The following is a 15344-nucleotide window of genomic DNA, read 5'->3' on the forward strand; positions in this document are numbered from 1 at the left end:
CTTATATAAGGCAGAAGTCCAACTCCCAAAAAGTCAGAAAAAGGTCGAAAGGGCAAAAACTTTTTCACAAACCCCTCTGATATGGGGGCTGTGGTAAGTGAAACCTTTCTTCAAGGAAGGGTTTTTCCGTCGCTTAGATCGGTCGCTCGTCCGTTCGGTTCGGAGGGGTCATTCGGTAGGTGGAAACTCACTTGCAGGGAATCGAGGTCTTGACGCCTGCTGGCCCGGTGCCAGTTTGAAACCCAGACAAGACCTGGATCTGTTAAGTGAATTCCCACCAGAGGACCACGGTTCGAATCGCCCAGTTGTCGTAAAAGTCATCGACTTTTTGTGTGTTCAATCCGCCCCTGGGGTTGGCCTAGCGGTGGTGTTGACCGCTAGGCCATGGAGGGGGGGCGGATTATTTGGAATCCGACTGGGGGTCTTGGTGATTGTTGGAAGAAATTCTGCTACTCACATATATATGTGTGTTGCTGGCGCCGAAGTGAAGTTAGGGAGGGCTCCGGCCAATGGGACCGTTGGAACAACGCGGTAGAACCGGCGATAATCACTACGTTACTGCGGATACGAGGCTAGAGTCACGGGAGTGAGGCATTAGTGACGACTAAGTGAGTGAGAGAAAAAAGGAAGATCCTAAAAGTCTACAGGTGTAGACGAGTCTACTGGTTGTTTGGCATCGGTCGAAACCTACAAATACAGATGCAGAGAGTCAGATGCTGGCAGTATGGTTTTCAAGTGAACTTTTGTTTGGAGAGAATGTCTGTCTCTACTATCTATTATTCATTTCCTTGCAATATCATGCAATGCAATATTGGTACCCGACCAGCGTCCTAGCTCGCCAATTATGCCCTTCCTGAGTGGCATCAAGAGAAGGGATAGTAAAATGCATCCACCCTCCAATCAAATGTTGTGTGTGTTAGAACGTGCAATCAGAAAATGCCCCGAACTCCCTTTTCCACGTCACAGACGTCGTAGTTTCAATGGATGGCTCAAAAGCGGACATCCTTCCGTTGCAAAAAGATTGACTTCCCGCAGTCCTCTGAAGACTGAAGCGTACTTGTCCCGTATTCTCTCGGCCCTCTGGACAAGAAATCCTGCGGCCCATGGATCCAGCCGGTCTAGGGAATGATACCCGTTTCCTTCCTTCCAATTGTCTTCCCTTGTGTCGACCAGACGATCCTGATAATCTGCTTCGAGGTCGAGAAGTACTTCCCTTATATCCTTGAGAGATTGTCGGACAGCATAAATGTTCTTCCAACATTGGACCCAGAAACTGGACAGCCTGGGGATCTGAAACCTTTCCGCGTGGCCTCGGAGAGTGATGAGTTCGAGACGAATCGTAGCACACAGCTGGGTGAACGACATCAAGGTCTCAGCGGCGTCTTGGCTTGCACGTGTGTCCATTTCTTCAAGCCTCTCGTAAATCTCGTCACATTGATTGGTCAGAGTCGAGCAGAGGTCGGTGATGTGGCTGTGTAGCGAGAGTCGTCTTCTCTCGTGAACGGCTTTGGGAGATTGGTCCGGGCCGTAAGCTTGACATGGGAGAAACACAGGCCAGCTGTGTCTCTTTGGTGCTTCGCATCTGCGAGGTTTGTTTTCGGGTATGTATTCCCAAGATGCCCTTCGTTCGGGAAGCTTGATGAACGTGCTTGGTGAGTACTCCTCTATAGACCTCGATTTGCTTGGTCTCGGCATGATGTCGGCTATCGATTTGCTTCGCCGTTAGATGGCTGAGTTGTCGTTGAACTTTTGAGAGGGTAGAGTAAGTCACTCGGGATTTGAGATTGGCAATGACAGTGATAGATAGGTAAAAGTTGAAGCGAAGGACTTGTGAGGACGGCTATTCTCTGCCTCAGCTGACTTGTTGTCTCCGGTGACAGGTTGGTGAAAGACCGTTGTAGTTGATTGAGTATGATTGAGTATGATTGAAGCGAAGTGGTATTGAAGTGAAGTGAGTGACTTGGAAGGTGGCTCTGATATTTGAATGAAGATTTTGTTATTGGAAAGTATTGTATGCCATTGAGAATGATCTTCTGTAGGCAAGACCTTGTTGTTTGTATCCACTGTTTGGTACAAAGACGAAGATTTGTGTGTTGAAAGATTGTAATGTTTGTGTGAAGAGGTTTGTATAGAATGAAGATTGCTGTCTTTGACCGGGATGTAGGCTTTGAAATGTGCCGTGTATGTTTGAATGATTTGAAAGTAGTTTGGCCTTTGAGGTGCAGCGATTGTGTTTGATGAAGATGGCGGTCTTTGCCAGAAAGCCCGTCCTTGAGATGAATTAATTAAGTTTGAATGAAGATTGCTGTCTTTGACCGAATCCTGGTCTTGAAATGAAGTGATATGTTCGATGGTAAATTTGCTGCTTTGACCGGAAGCGCGGTCTTGTGAGGTAAATTGTGAGTTTGATCTGAGAAACTCGTGTCTGTGAAGGAGTGGATGGTCCCTCGATGATTGATGTTTGCAGTAAATATTGTTGTCACTGATTTAAACGAGTGTTCTTTGACCGTAGATTGATGTATGCACCCGGAGTAGTGATGTGAGGGATGAAGAGAAGACTGGGAGTGATGAAGGGGAGTGAAGCCCTCTTGTACTCTCTTTCCATGGCTGTTAGAAACTCCTCTTGCAAAGTTAGATGTGTCATCAAACCCTAAGCCTGTAGTGCGAGGACTGGAAGGTTTGATGAACTGTTGGTACAGATGGCCTCAGCAGCGAATAGCTTGATGTCTTATCCTTTTTGGCTTCAGGTTCGCGATTGATGCGCGCCAGAAGGTGATTGATACTTTGCTCAAATCTGGGGGACCCAAATACTCGCAGATGCCGCCCCTCGGACCATCAGGAGAATATTGGCCTCTGCCATCATGAAAGGTTCCCTCCACTAAGCGATGCCATTGTGCAAGCTTTGATTCCAACAGTGGATGGTGGGTTCGCGCACCATGGCCACGATGGCGAACTAGTACTGACCATGGTGGATACGACGAACGCCAGCAAGCAAGCGTGTAGAGCCAGCAACCATGACTGATAAGCACACCTGGATGGTAAGGGCTAGATTTTACCCCAGTCCGGAGGACTTCCAGACGCGACAGCATTTGCCTTTCATCGCGATGCGGCGATCTTGGATGCTGAACCAAGAGCGTGCCGATCCGTTCATTCGTGCGGTGTTGTAATTGTGCCGGCAGCACCTCGGCTGAGCTTGCGGGAGATGTGGCTTCCTTTGCCCGCGTCAACATGGCAATATGTACGGCCGGTCGGCGTCGTCCTGACCAGTGTGGACACCTTTGACAGTGGTAATGTGTGGATTCTTTGCTGGCCAATAAGAGGACGCGCCGTTAAAGTTTCAAAGAGCAAACCATAGGATGTTTGAGGCCGAAGAATAGGTGACCTTTTATAAGAAGGCTCCATGGTGAACGAGAATGCCAGGTTTCCATATCTTAAAGTTGCGGCTGAACGCGTACCTGGTTGAGTTGATCTGGGACCGCCCGGCCTGACATCCAAATAAAGTTGTGGTCCACTCTTTCCGCGTTAGTCCATCCGCATCAGGTAATCATTACACCTTGGAGATCCACCAGAACCGGCACACGAGTCATGGCGATCCCTTTTACTTCAGTCCAGTTATTTTCCATGGACCAGGCCACCTTGATCATTTGCCAGCTTCTCTAACACTACACGCGAGACGACCACGAAATGGTCTCGGAGAATACTCGCGACCTACCGAGCATGTGGAAAGCCGAGGTGTTGTGGACTTGAACAGGCGAGAACTGGTAAGCATGTCGAAGTGGCCGAGCACTTGATAGCCAAGCATAGTTCTAACTACACGACTGCCGTGTCTACCGTACGTAGGGAACATAGTTCTGTCATCCCTGCCTGCGCCTCCCTTTGACCCCCACAATCGCGGATCAAACTACATGGAAAACTACATGGAGACAAGTGGCTGCCGGCTCAAGTTCGAGTCGAAATCGACTGACGGGTTGTTCTGGATGGATTACTGCCTCGACCCAGAAGCACATCACACGATACTCATTGGCCATCAGTGAAATCCAGTCTGGCAATGAAAACTCGGTCACTATGTGACAGAGCACGAACCAAGACGCGATTGTCCTAGACAACAGGTATTCCCCCTAGTGCGACAGACGTGGGACAATGGTCACCTAAGAAGGCGGAACGAGTGGATTAGCAGACACCGCCATAGCACGAAGATATTGCTGACTGTTCATTAGACAATTCGTGTTTCGGTATCCTTCAAGATAGTGCTGCGCTAAAAGTTCGGCGAGTTCGGTCAACGACTGGAATGACTTATTCCAACAGCTTGTCAGGCTGGGGTTAGTATGGCCACACAGATTGCAACTAGAGCCGCAACGAGCCCGTGGATCTGCAGCTGTGAGTTCTTCAACTGTATTTCGCTTGTGAGCCATTTCACAACCCACGAGGTCTTCTCTCTCCTTATTCTGAACCCCTGGGCCGCATCGCATCTGACAATGTTCAAAAGAGAGCGGCACATTGATCCAGCACCACTTCAGCATGGTTCTTGAGGAGATAAATCATGTTTGAGGCTGGTGACAATGACGAGGATGAACCGAGACCTCGTTGTTGACCAGGAGAACACAAAAGTGCGGAACCAGACAAGGAAGGTCTGGCGTGGACAAGGCTGCCAGCCTCAGCCGGAAAGGCTGGGCCGTTAGACCGAGGAGATCCGAGGCACTCAAGCCTCGCCCCATCAACCAATAATAAGACGCACCCATCGGCCATTGCACCCGACATCGGGCGATCGCGAAGCGAACTGGCCCTTTTTGACGTCGCCGACCTCGACGACCCAGCATTCTTTATGCTCCGTTCCTAATTGCTGCATTAGCATTCACCGTTTTGTTGACATTCTCTTTCTCAATCAAAGACTTACAGATCCAGTTGATTCTGTGACCTATCGTTTGAAAGCGTTGTTGCACCTGAGCGAGGTGCCTGAGTTTGTTGGCTTCGGTGCAGGATGGTTTCCAGCGATGTGAGCTTCCTACCGCCCCTAATGGAGTTTTGTCGGCGACCTTCGCCGCCCCATATACGGACCTGGAACTAACCCACAGCCACGAATATCAGGGCGCGCCGAAATCACCTTTGGTGTCGCTGATAGCAGGAGGTGCAGCTGGAGGTGTTGAGGCGACAATCACATATCGTAAGTAAGCTCCATGTACTATGATTTCCGTCCTTTTTTATAGTTGCCGAGGAGACCCAGTCGGACCTTCTGTATGGCCGGAGTTATACCATATGCTGCTCAATTGCGGCATCATTGCGGATGCAGTGACTGCGGGAAGATCTGAGCTGCGTGAGGAAAGTCATACTGGAAGTGATGCTACTGGAGGGACCAGAGCTTTGAGCTGAGGACATCCCTGAAGGTGATGGCACTGGAATATTCAAGCTTTGTGCTGAGGCTGTTGTGAAGTCGTGATTTCGATACTAAGCTTCGGGCTTCCAATCTGCCGCACATCAGGCCGGGCCGAAACCGTTCTACAACCCTCCCCAATCTCCCGTTCACCGACCCCAACAGTTCCTCGCTCCATGTTCTTTACAACAGCACGCTAACAATTTCCTTCTTGTCACACAGCATTCGAATTCGCCAAGACGCGCGTCCAACTACACGAAGACAGCCCGACCCGCAACCCCTTCAAAGTGATCAGACAGGTGATTGCCAACGAAGGGCCACGAGCACTGTACAAAGGATGCGAAACACTCGTGGCAGGCACGGTAGCCAAGGATGCCATCCGGTTCATCTCGTTCGACAGCATCAAGCTTGCCTTCAAGGACCCTGAGACCGGCACACTTTCACCCCTACGGAACCTTATGGCCGGTATCACAGCCGGGGTCGTGGCGAGCACGTTCGCCGTGACGCCGACGGAACGGATCAAAACGGCCTTGATTGACGATGCACGACACGACAAGCGATTCCGGTCGCCCTGGCATGCTACCAAGACATTGATCCAGGAACACGGCCTTGTACGCGCCCTGTACAGAGGGTACGTGACGACGACCCTGAAACAAGCCTCGACCACGGCCGTCCGGTTGGGCACGTACAACATCCTCAAGGATTGGGAGCGACTGCGCAACATTCCGCAGACGACGGCGACGACGTTCGGAAACGGTGCGGTTGCAGGCACGATTGTGGTGTTTGCCACGCAACCCTTCGACACGCTAAAGACCCGCGCCCAGAGTGTCAAGGGCGCCGGCGTCGTAGAGGCCTTCACCAGTGTCATCAAGGACTATGGTGTCAAGGGTCTGTGGAGGGGAAGTACGATGCGGCTGGGCCGGACTGTGCTTGCCGGCGGCATTTTGTTCACTTCGTATGAGTGGATCGCCGCGCTGATCCAGCCTGTATTGGAGAAGAGCAAGCTTGTCGCGCCCCCGCAATGAAGTGGCTTGGGTTTTGGGCGTGTGATGCCTGCGTTTGATGTGGCCCTTTGGCTGTGGACAGGGCTGGTATCAAGCAAGCGAGGATCGAATGGTTGGTTTGTGTGACTTCGTTGTGTCTTTACTACATACAGTGTTACATCAGCAGATGGCAGCCAACGATTGAGGTCTTCGTTTTGTGATCCTACCTGTTTGTCCTGGACACGACAGCAAAGAAGTGGGGTCAAATTGGATCAAGGAAACAGGGTTACTTGTAAGTCATGCACAAATCTCAAATCGGTATGAAACTTTGGCCGGTTCGATCGGTCAATCGGTCGTGGCACATGGTCGAGGACCGCCACCATTCGGAATACATTGGAATTGAATGCAGTCCCAGCTCCTGAGCTTGAGAGTAATGTTTGGCGAGGCTTCATTCATTGTTAATACGCTACATATGTCCTGAGCAAGAGACGCAGGTTCTGTGCTGTTGTTGGGCCTGACGCTAATGCTGATGCGTCAGCGGCTGGTATGGATGTGCAGGCTCCCCAATCTTGAGAAAGGTTGCAAGTGGAAGGAAGAGAATCAAAGCAGGCTCGGCGCGGGCGCTGTAAGAAGAAGATAGAGCAGGAGATGGAAGACCGAGGGACAGTGTGTGAGAGATTCGAACGATACGGTCCAAAAATCACTGGAGATGAATGGACAACCTCATGTGAGACTTCGAGATTCGAAATGAATTCAATTCGTCGCCTATCTAATCTATCCCTGTCTGCTAATGCAACTTCTACTATCAACCCCTAGCCATCGCCGTCCTGTCCCGGTCCGAGTTCGAAACGCATTGGCCTACCAGGGTCAAACCAGGCGAAAAGTCCATTGCAGCCCATATGCTGCCCGTACCACGACACCATAATCCCCAGCTATGCCACTCCAACGGGGCCAGCACCCCTTCCTGAATCCCCCGAGTTCGTCGATCCACTCTGCCCATTAGGCGGAGTTGAACCTCTCCCATTCGACGCACTGGCACTGCCAAACGGCACGCCTGACGCGGCGGTGGCGTTCGAAGGCACAGGCGACGGGGTCCTGCTATGCATTCTCGCGGACATCACAGACTGCGAGTTAGGCAGCCTGGCCAGACGACCCAGCAGTGTCTCGGTGGTGAGCATATCATCCAAACAGACCAAAGCATCCAATTTACCCGCAGCCTTGAAACACCGATCACCCAACGCCCTGGCCTCGCCACGAAGCTCTCGTTGACCTTTCTTCCCAGAGTTTGCGGGTGCCAGACCTGGAAAGACGAGACCGTTGAACTCCTTCCCCCATCGTTCGATGTCCACGGCCAACTTGCCCAGGTCGTCTGAGAACTCGTGCACGTCCAGAGGCGGCTTGTTTGTGTGGAGCACATGCGTGTGGTACGACAAAATCCGGTAGAGCGCCGTCACCGAGTTGTCGAAGTTGAGGACGTACATGGCCAACCCGCCATCGGGCCCGTCGCGACCGGACGCTCTACCCAGAGACTGGGAGATGGCTTCGATCTGTCGCGGTTTGTTCTTGCATAGTTTGTGGACCGCCCCCAGAGTCCGACGGAGCACTCGGCAGTCGTCGTCGTAGTCGCGGGCCTGGAGGACCGGGGGCGTCGGACATGTGCTTGAGATGCGGGAGCGGCTGCCCTGTATCGAAATGTGAGAAGTCAGCCACGTACAAGGTCCGAATAAAACGTCTGTTGGTGATTTGCTGTAGATATAAACAAGCGAGAGGGCCGTCGCTGCTTACAGTGATGGAAGATGCGCTTCGTCGATGTTGTGGTATGCTATAGTTGAGTTGTGGAGCCAATGGTGGAGTCTCTGGTCTGGTGTGAGCGGCACCCATGTTGCGTAGCGAATGTTGTGGCAACCGACACTGAAGGGCTTTGGGTTTTGGCAGCAGTCCAAGATAGTCATGAAAGAATAGATTGACTGCCAAGCGTGTCGATGTAGGCAAAAGGCGTTGATGCGAAGTGGCCACTCCTACCCCCAAAGGCAGGCCGAGGCAATCGGGAAAAACAAGCAACTTTGAGCAGGAGCAATGGAGGAACAGCAAATGCAAGTCGAGTCGGCACTTCTAGTATCATTCTATCAGCTTGCCAGTTCCTAAACACCTATGGAACCCTAGTTCCCAGACACTCACGAACCAAACATTGCATCCAACTAGTGACAACGTGAGTTTGATCGGCCAAAAGCCTAAACACTGTCAGACCAGCAGCTTTTTGGCCTCCTTTTGTAACCACCGGTCTCTCGCGCGCATCTGCTGCACCAAAATCCGGAGGTTGTCCGCAATCCGTCCCATGACCGGGTCCAACTCGTGCTTGATTTCGACCCTTCTGCGAGCTACCCTTTCCCAGTAGAAGGGACTCGCCATCATACCAATCCACATCGTCAGAGAGCTATACATCTCCTGCATCTCTTTCATACACACGCGGAGATCCATGTCCAACTTCTCGATGGTCAGAGAAGCGGTGTACGGCAGGATATTCAAATTGGCCTTCATCCTCCTCAGAATATTCGGCATCTCTCGAGTAACCGCGACGAGTTTTCTGGCCCCTGGAAACAGGAAGAAATCAATGTATCGGTACAAGTACATGGCCAATCCAGATTCCAGCTCATAGTAGAACATGAGAAACTGCTTGATCCAGCTCTCCAGGGCGGACTTTGCGCCGATGCTGTCCCAGTGTCCGGGTTTTTGGTGGATCCACGGACCTTCAAGTTGTCGAGGAAAAGCAAATGGTGTGGGAGGTCGACCAACTACAGACCGGTAAGACTGGCTCTCGGGAAGAAAATTGTCCGTGGATGCCACAGATTGTTCAGGGCGCTCAGAGCATCGGTCTGCACAGTTGGAGCAAGCCATCGGATTTTGTGGCTTGGAGTTGTAGCATTTCCACCAGACCTTTTCGCACATGGCACCGTGGCTGCAGGCCTCGGTTGCCTGGGTTGATTGAACGTCCCCTCCCTCCCGGTCGTTGACAGAAGAGTACACACGTGAAGTTTCGGACCGATCAAAACACATCTGTCCCAGAGCATGGCGAGCATCATTGAACCGTGTCCAGGGGTCATTTTGCTGAGAGGGCGGCAAGGGCTCCGAGAAGTGTAGCGTCAAGTTTTCACGACGCAGGGCATTTTCCAGTGATTTTAGGAAAGCCTGCTCGAACAATGACAGACTAGTAAGCCTTTCAATAAAGGCATCATCGGTATATTTGATATTCGAGGCCTTCCTGTTATGTTGGCTGTCGGACGCTGTTGTCATGGTTGTTCTGGTAGCTCGAGCAGCCGATTGTAAGGAAGCAGCCAGGTCATTTGTATTCCCTCCTTTCTCCGTCAGAGCCTTCGGTGCTGCTGCAGAGCTGCAGGGAGAAGGCACAGTACGATAGCGAGCAAGGAGCCTGTTCGGACGAAGCTTTTGCAGTAGTCGTGCAACACAGCATCGGGGCTTCTGATCACTGGTGCGAAATGCCATCTTTCCGCCAATGTTGACTAACTTGTAGAGGCTGAGGAGTGGAAGTGCCTTGCAGATTAGTGAGTGTTTCGCTGTATGATTCTGTTCTGTGCTTAGTTTGTGAGGGCAAATGAGTGCTTGGAGGGATAGAGCCAGAATATAAGCAGTCCGGATGATCAAGTCCTCGGAGGACCTTGGGCCCGTTTCCGCCCACGGCCTGCCATGTTCTCGGCCATCCTTTCTTGGTTAGCCAAATGTTGATAATTGAGAACATGCTGTCTCTGGGTCGCGTCTTTGTCCTTGACCACTGTTCTTTGGAATGAGTCAAATGTTATGGCTAAAGAGCAGCTAGTCCCCTGGGTCGCGTTAAAGTTTGCACCTCTTTGGATGATCTGTCGAGTTTCCGGAATCGCACTGGAGACAAAGCTTTCCGTAGTCAGGAACCGACTCCGTTGAAAGCCTTCACGCCTGACTATCCTGAGATGCCTGAGCATTCACTCACCAACAAACTTACCGTGAAGCCTCACTAAGCTTTGGGTACTGCCTTCTGAGTGAGACCGCGTATTAAACTGGTCACGATCGACATCACCGCAAACCTTCCTCGTCTTCATCAAGTAGTCAACTCGATCATAAAAGCATCACTGTTCACCAAGCTAAGCGTGACGCCAAAGATCACATAAAACATCTCGCCAAAACCTGGGATCAGTTATCGCCTACAAAACACATACCTCCGATCCTGTGAGAAAAACGACGACAACATACACCTCAGAGACATGATGGAGTGCATTCGCAGACGGCCCAGGGCGTCAGATCCCTCGGCCTTCAAAATCAAGACCAAGCTCAACTCCGACGAAGCAGCGCGACGATTCAACAAGACTCGGGGCGGATTAATCCACGCCAGAAATCGTATCACGGCACTTTGCCTGGGATTCGAAGCCAAGAGACTCAAGGTTGAGCTGTTGCAGACAGAAGCAGATCTCACGTCCATTATTGGGCTATTGGGCCGTCATTGTGTTGGCGAGCGGGAATATTTGGGGAGCGCCGTGTTGACATTTGAGCGGATCCTGTCGAACACCACCGATTTGTTGTTGCGCGTTGATCTGGCGCGACAGACAGGTCAAAACACGCCACACGGATTTCCAACACGCGCCGAGGGACTTGTTGAGCAGCTCCGAGAAGGGTGCAAATTGTTGGCCAAGATGGAGGAGAACTTGAACGTGGGAGCAGGAACCCGCGGCAAAAGTCGGTCATTCTTTTCGGGGTGGAGTGAAGACGTGTTGCAGGAACATCACGACCGGGAACATTTGTTTACCGGACTTGGGTGGAAAGAACCGGAACGATGCGACTGTCTGGACTATCGCTGAAGGTCAAGCTGACTGGTGCCCGAAGTCGACGGTCGAAGGTCGAGAGTTAGTTGTGGTGGCGGAATTGAAGTTGATGCCCAGCCACTTTGATGTCTGGCTTCCGCCGCGACCACTAGTAAAAGTAGCACCAGGCCACAAATAAGAATCTCATCTTGAGCTTATGACATGATCTCTCGGACTAGCGATATGCCCCTATGTCTACATGAAATACTATTATCGAATACGTAAAATACGTCTCTGCTTTCCGTTTCTTGGGGCATTGATCTCGACTTGGTATTCTGCAACTAATTTTTTGAGGTGGACCCCATGGAGTGGTTGTAGGAAAAGAAGCACCATCTTTCTTTTCTACCAGGGATATATGTAGTAATTGACGAACAAGCCCTGAATCCCAGACCTGAGAGTCCAGTCGACAAGATAACACCACCTCACAGATCCAGTATCACTAACGCGTCATCATTTCGATCCCTACGTCCTCTACAGCGCCACCAGGAGGCTTGAAAATATCGTTCGTTGATCTAGGCTATCACCCCGCCCAATATTGCCAGCAGAGCAGCTATGAGTTCCTTAAAAAATTCAGCATCCATTGTCATGAAAGGTTCGGTGCACTCGAAACTTCGGACGAGAAAGCGTCACATCCAAGTCCCTCGACGAGCCATGAATGACGAAGCAACTGTGCCGTGGAAATGCGGTGACGCGGATTCGTTTGCAGCATGCTGCGTAGAAATGCTCCAAACGATTGCACATCTTCTTCTCCAAAGGTTGAAGGCAACCGTTGCTTCAGGTAGTTCAGAAAGATTCCACAATCCCGACTTTCACTTCCAATTATGTCGCCAATCAAAGACTTATGTTCCTTATCGACGTCTTCCACTGTAATGCCGAATGTGTTTATAGTAAAGAGCGGCTCGTTTGTAGCAAATTCGAAGATCTCCACACAGTTAGTGACTCAGCATAACAGAAAAAATGGTAATCAATGCTCACCAAGCATCCCAAGCACCAGATGTCGATGCTAGCGTCCCAAATTTCTCCGCGAATCAATTCGGGAGCACGTAGCCCTCGTGGGGTGATTGGCTGTTCACGAACTCGAACATTTTGCGATACAGCTGTTGCAATATTTAGCTATGATGTCCTTCAGCACCAGGCTTTGAGACAGACTTGCCTCCTCCAAGATCACCGATTTTGACAACAAGAGAAGAGATCTTCATCTTATCCAATGCTCCACGGAATCTCTGTGATGGTAGCAAGTACTTTGGAGCAGATTTATCGGGCACAGTGCCCTCAAGCCACTTCACAGGGCAGAATTCTGGATGTTGGAGCTGGATCTCAAAATCGGACGGTTCTGCCACAGAGAACAGAATATTTGCTGGTTGTAGGTCTGGCAAGAGTCAGACAGCTATCTTTTGCGTGAAACGGCCAAGGGGGACGGTATGCAAAGCTTACCGCAATGGATAACGTTGGATGTGTGTAAAAAGTCCAAACCAAGAATTAGCTTTGCAGACAGTTTTTTGATATACTCTGCATCGCGTGGTTGGCCCCGGACGGTCATCTCGCTACCGTCAGACAACATGACCGGGAGCACGAGGCAGAGATGCGTGCCGTTAGGGCCATTGTGCTGAAAATGATCGAGCAGCTCTATTACATATTTCCTTCCAGGGTGTGAAAGCGATGATCTGGACAGGTGCTGGAGAATTTCAAGCTCGTTATTCGTCTGTGACTGGTCCGCTTTGACAATCTTCAAAGCGACATGGCGCTGAGAACTCCTTCTTTCAGCTTAGTCGAGATTGATTCAGGAAGATGACTATACCTCTGGTCAAGAGCTAGCCACACAGTGGAATATTGACCATGGGCCAATTTTCCGACAATCTTGTACCTGTCATTGAATATATCGTTGAGGTGCACTGGATGATAACCACCATACCGATACTCCTCAACAGACTCAACAACATCATAGATCCTTTCAAAGCGCCGCCTCATCTCGGTGCTGTGGTATGCACAACGTGAGTGAAACAGACGAAGAACTGCACAAGATTTTAGGAGCGAAGAGGGACAGGCTATTTATTCATCCCGTGATCTCATTAAAGTTAATCACGTCGCTCTGGAAGCGCTAATTTAACCAATCGGAATTTCACTTAAAGACTGATCCCTAGCACTTGGTGATATACTGGTATCACGCACTGAAGGCGGTGTAAATGGTCAAATTCCATTTCAGAACTTGGCGCGCGCCAACACGGATTCCGCAGCAAGACATAAGATATATAGCGAGCACAATTGATTGAGCAAGAGACCCTGTCATAAACTTCTCACCGGCACATCAGCAAGAAAAAGCACTGCTTCATACTGGAGAAATAAAAATGCCTATAACAGTTGAATTCAAGCCCGCAAACATGTACGCCAACGCATCTCACACCCGAAATGAAATCATCAGACTTGCTCAAGAGCATCATCAGAAGCATTTGCTAGGCAAAGACGGAAGAATATACAACAAGGCTGTTGTAATGCATGTCCTGCCCCCACATGAAGCTATCTATCGAATGCTAAATCAACGTTAGCTGTAATTTCCACACAAGCAGCCATAGTGGGGATGCTGAGGCACACTGCACCGTTCAATTCCATGCCGGAAGCTTCGTGAAGACTCAACATCTTTACAGCAAGAAATGATTTGCGCTACTGTCGAAGAAACGAGACCAAGTGTTACAGGGACCGAGTTTTGTGGGTCTGCCGTCCAGTAATAGGGATGGTCTCCCATGAAGAAGACCGAAGCCTGTCTATCTCCCTTTGTCGATTTGATTCATGACCTGGGGGTATTTAGTTTTGCAAGCACATCAGCATTTTCCTGTGCTTCGGCGAAAATCGACAGCACTTTTGCAACGAGGCGTTCCTCTTTCTCTTTGCTCACCATCCTATTGGGAAATGACATCCTCCGAAGCCTATTGCTCCATGCTCGCAGTGGATCATGATGAGGCAAGAATCTGCGTTGAGGTGTCCAGAAATTGCTCTTACCTGATATCGTACCTTATTTCAGTTGTGCCGGTTCTTGCGTATCAGTGTGGCTCAATTTTCTCAAGCATGGGAACGACTCGCTCAGGGGTCGTCGTAATGGACACCTAAAAAGGGACCTAGAAGAATGGCGTAGATACACACTGGCTTGTTCAGGGCGGTCAGGGAAACTTCCCTCACCGCAGGCAAGATCACTTTGCTAACCAGTCAAGGTTTGTTAGAATAGCTGGTAGAAAGGCTTCAGGAAAGTAGAACATGCATGATACGATTTTGGCAGACCGAAATAGGTTACTTTGCGGACCTCACCTGATAAAATGCTACATCGTTGGTATCTTCACGCTGTTGATTCAACTCAATGCTGGTGCAATGAGGTGGTCTGCAATCGATCACCGAAGTGGGAGCATGTTGACAGCACCGGACTCGACCTTCTGTGTGTTGATATGCTGCGTGAAATATGGCCGGCCTCGCCCGGACAGTGCAGAAGCAGAATCAAACCAGATCGTCCCGAAACCCCCGGAAGCCCCATTTCTCAACCCGCAAATTGTGTTCATGAAGAGCCGACCTCTCTCGAAGACGTTCGTCCTCGGATTCCCAATACCTCTGATCTTTGATGGAAAATCGGCACTTTTACTCGTTGCGAGGAATATCCCTCGCCCTTCCAAGAGGCATCTGTAGGCAATTATGACGTGCCGCCAGCATTCTGCAGTTGGTATCTGGATCCCGTTGTGTTTGTGAAAGATGTTTCACGACATAGCCTCAGATAGGAGGTCTTTGAGTTTCCGGGCTTCGCACTCCCAATAGAAAACGCCTGAACATCTCTTCAGCAGGAGGTGAAGGCACGAAGAATTTCGGCGTAGCCATCACTGTGTGGGGAGGGAGATTATTGTAAAGCGCAATACTCGAGGACCGTGGGAGATGTAGGAGGGAGGAGTCGAAACGTTGACTCAGTGGCCGACAAGAGCCTGAACGGAAAAAGCAACAGGCGGCCTCCGTCTTGCTTGTGTCCATTATCAAGAAAATGTTCGTTTTAATCTTAACAACATGAGCGTGGGACTAAGGGCCTGTTCGACAAGCGCAACTTGAAGTGCCATTAAGAAAAGCGCGTTTTGAGCACTTTAACAGGGATGCGCCCCGATGTTTTTTCACGCTATTTTA

At 50.4% G+C, this 15344-nt stretch overlaps 6 protein-coding genes across 6 annotated transcripts; 2 read left to right on the forward strand and 4 right to left on the reverse strand.

Moving 5' to 3' along the window:
- Window positions 1–723: 723 nt before the first annotated feature.
- On the reverse strand, window positions 724–3465 carry HMPREF1120_08787 (uncharacterized protein). Its single transcript, XM_009163056.1, has one exon. The coding sequence runs from the start codon at window positions 1693–1695 to the stop codon at window positions 961–963; it is 735 nt and encodes a 244-aa protein (XP_009161304.1). The 5' UTR covers window positions 1696–3465; the 3' UTR covers window positions 724–960.
- A 1788-nt stretch (window positions 3466–5253) lies between these two features.
- On the forward strand, window positions 5254–6393 carry HMPREF1120_08788 (MC family mitochondrial carrier protein; the record flags this gene model as incomplete). The annotated part of the gene is made up of 2 exons (XM_009163057.1): window positions 5254–5311; window positions 5591–6393. 2 exons carry the CDS (start codon window positions 5254–5256, stop codon window positions 6391–6393), a joined length of 861 nt encoding a protein of 286 aa, XP_009161305.1.
- A 692-nt stretch (window positions 6394–7085) lies between these two features.
- Window positions 7086–8557, reverse strand: HMPREF1120_08789 (uncharacterized protein). Its single transcript, XM_009163058.1, has 3 exons — window positions 8534–8557; window positions 8137–8463; window positions 7086–8033 (listed from the first exon to the last, which is right to left on the reverse strand). The coding sequence occupies exons 1-3, from the start codon at window positions 8543–8545 to the stop codon at window positions 7284–7286; spliced, it is 1089 nt and encodes a 362-aa protein (XP_009161306.1). The 5' UTR covers window positions 8546–8557; the 3' UTR covers window positions 7086–7283.
- Window positions 8558–8592: 35 nt separating this feature from the next.
- HMPREF1120_08790 (uncharacterized protein) lies at window positions 8593–9852 on the reverse strand (the record flags this gene model as incomplete). The annotated part of the gene is made up of 1 exon (XM_009163059.1): window positions 8593–9852. The coding sequence occupies one exon, from the start codon at window positions 9850–9852 to the stop codon at window positions 8593–8595; it is 1260 nt and encodes a 419-aa protein (XP_009161307.1).
- Window positions 9853–10607: 755 nt separating this feature from the next.
- Window positions 10608–11195, forward strand: HMPREF1120_08791 (uncharacterized protein; the record flags this gene model as incomplete). Its single annotated transcript, XM_009163060.1, has 1 exon — window positions 10608–11195. One exon carries the CDS (start codon window positions 10608–10610, stop codon window positions 11193–11195), a length of 588 nt encoding a protein of 195 aa, XP_009161308.1.
- A 491-nt stretch (window positions 11196–11686) lies between these two features.
- Window positions 11687–15333, reverse strand: HMPREF1120_08792 (non-specific serine/threonine protein kinase). The gene is made up of 6 exons (XM_009163061.1): window positions 14496–15333; window positions 12997–14388; window positions 12633–12949; window positions 12352–12567; window positions 12174–12295; window positions 11687–12120 (listed from the first exon to the last, which is right to left on the reverse strand). The coding sequence occupies exons 2-6, from the start codon at window positions 13164–13166 to the stop codon at window positions 11782–11784; spliced, it is 1164 nt and encodes a 387-aa protein (XP_009161309.1). The 5' UTR covers window positions 13167–14388; window positions 14496–15333; the 3' UTR covers window positions 11687–11781.
- Window positions 15334–15344: the final 11 nt, after the last annotated feature.

The sequence above is a fragment of the Exophiala dermatitidis genome (genome assembly GCF_000230625.1).
Source record: "Exophiala dermatitidis NIH/UT8656 unplaced genomic scaffold supercont1.8, whole genome shotgun sequence".
Classification (NCBI taxonomy): Eukaryota; Fungi; Ascomycota; class Eurotiomycetes; order Chaetothyriales; family Herpotrichiellaceae; genus Exophiala; species Exophiala dermatitidis.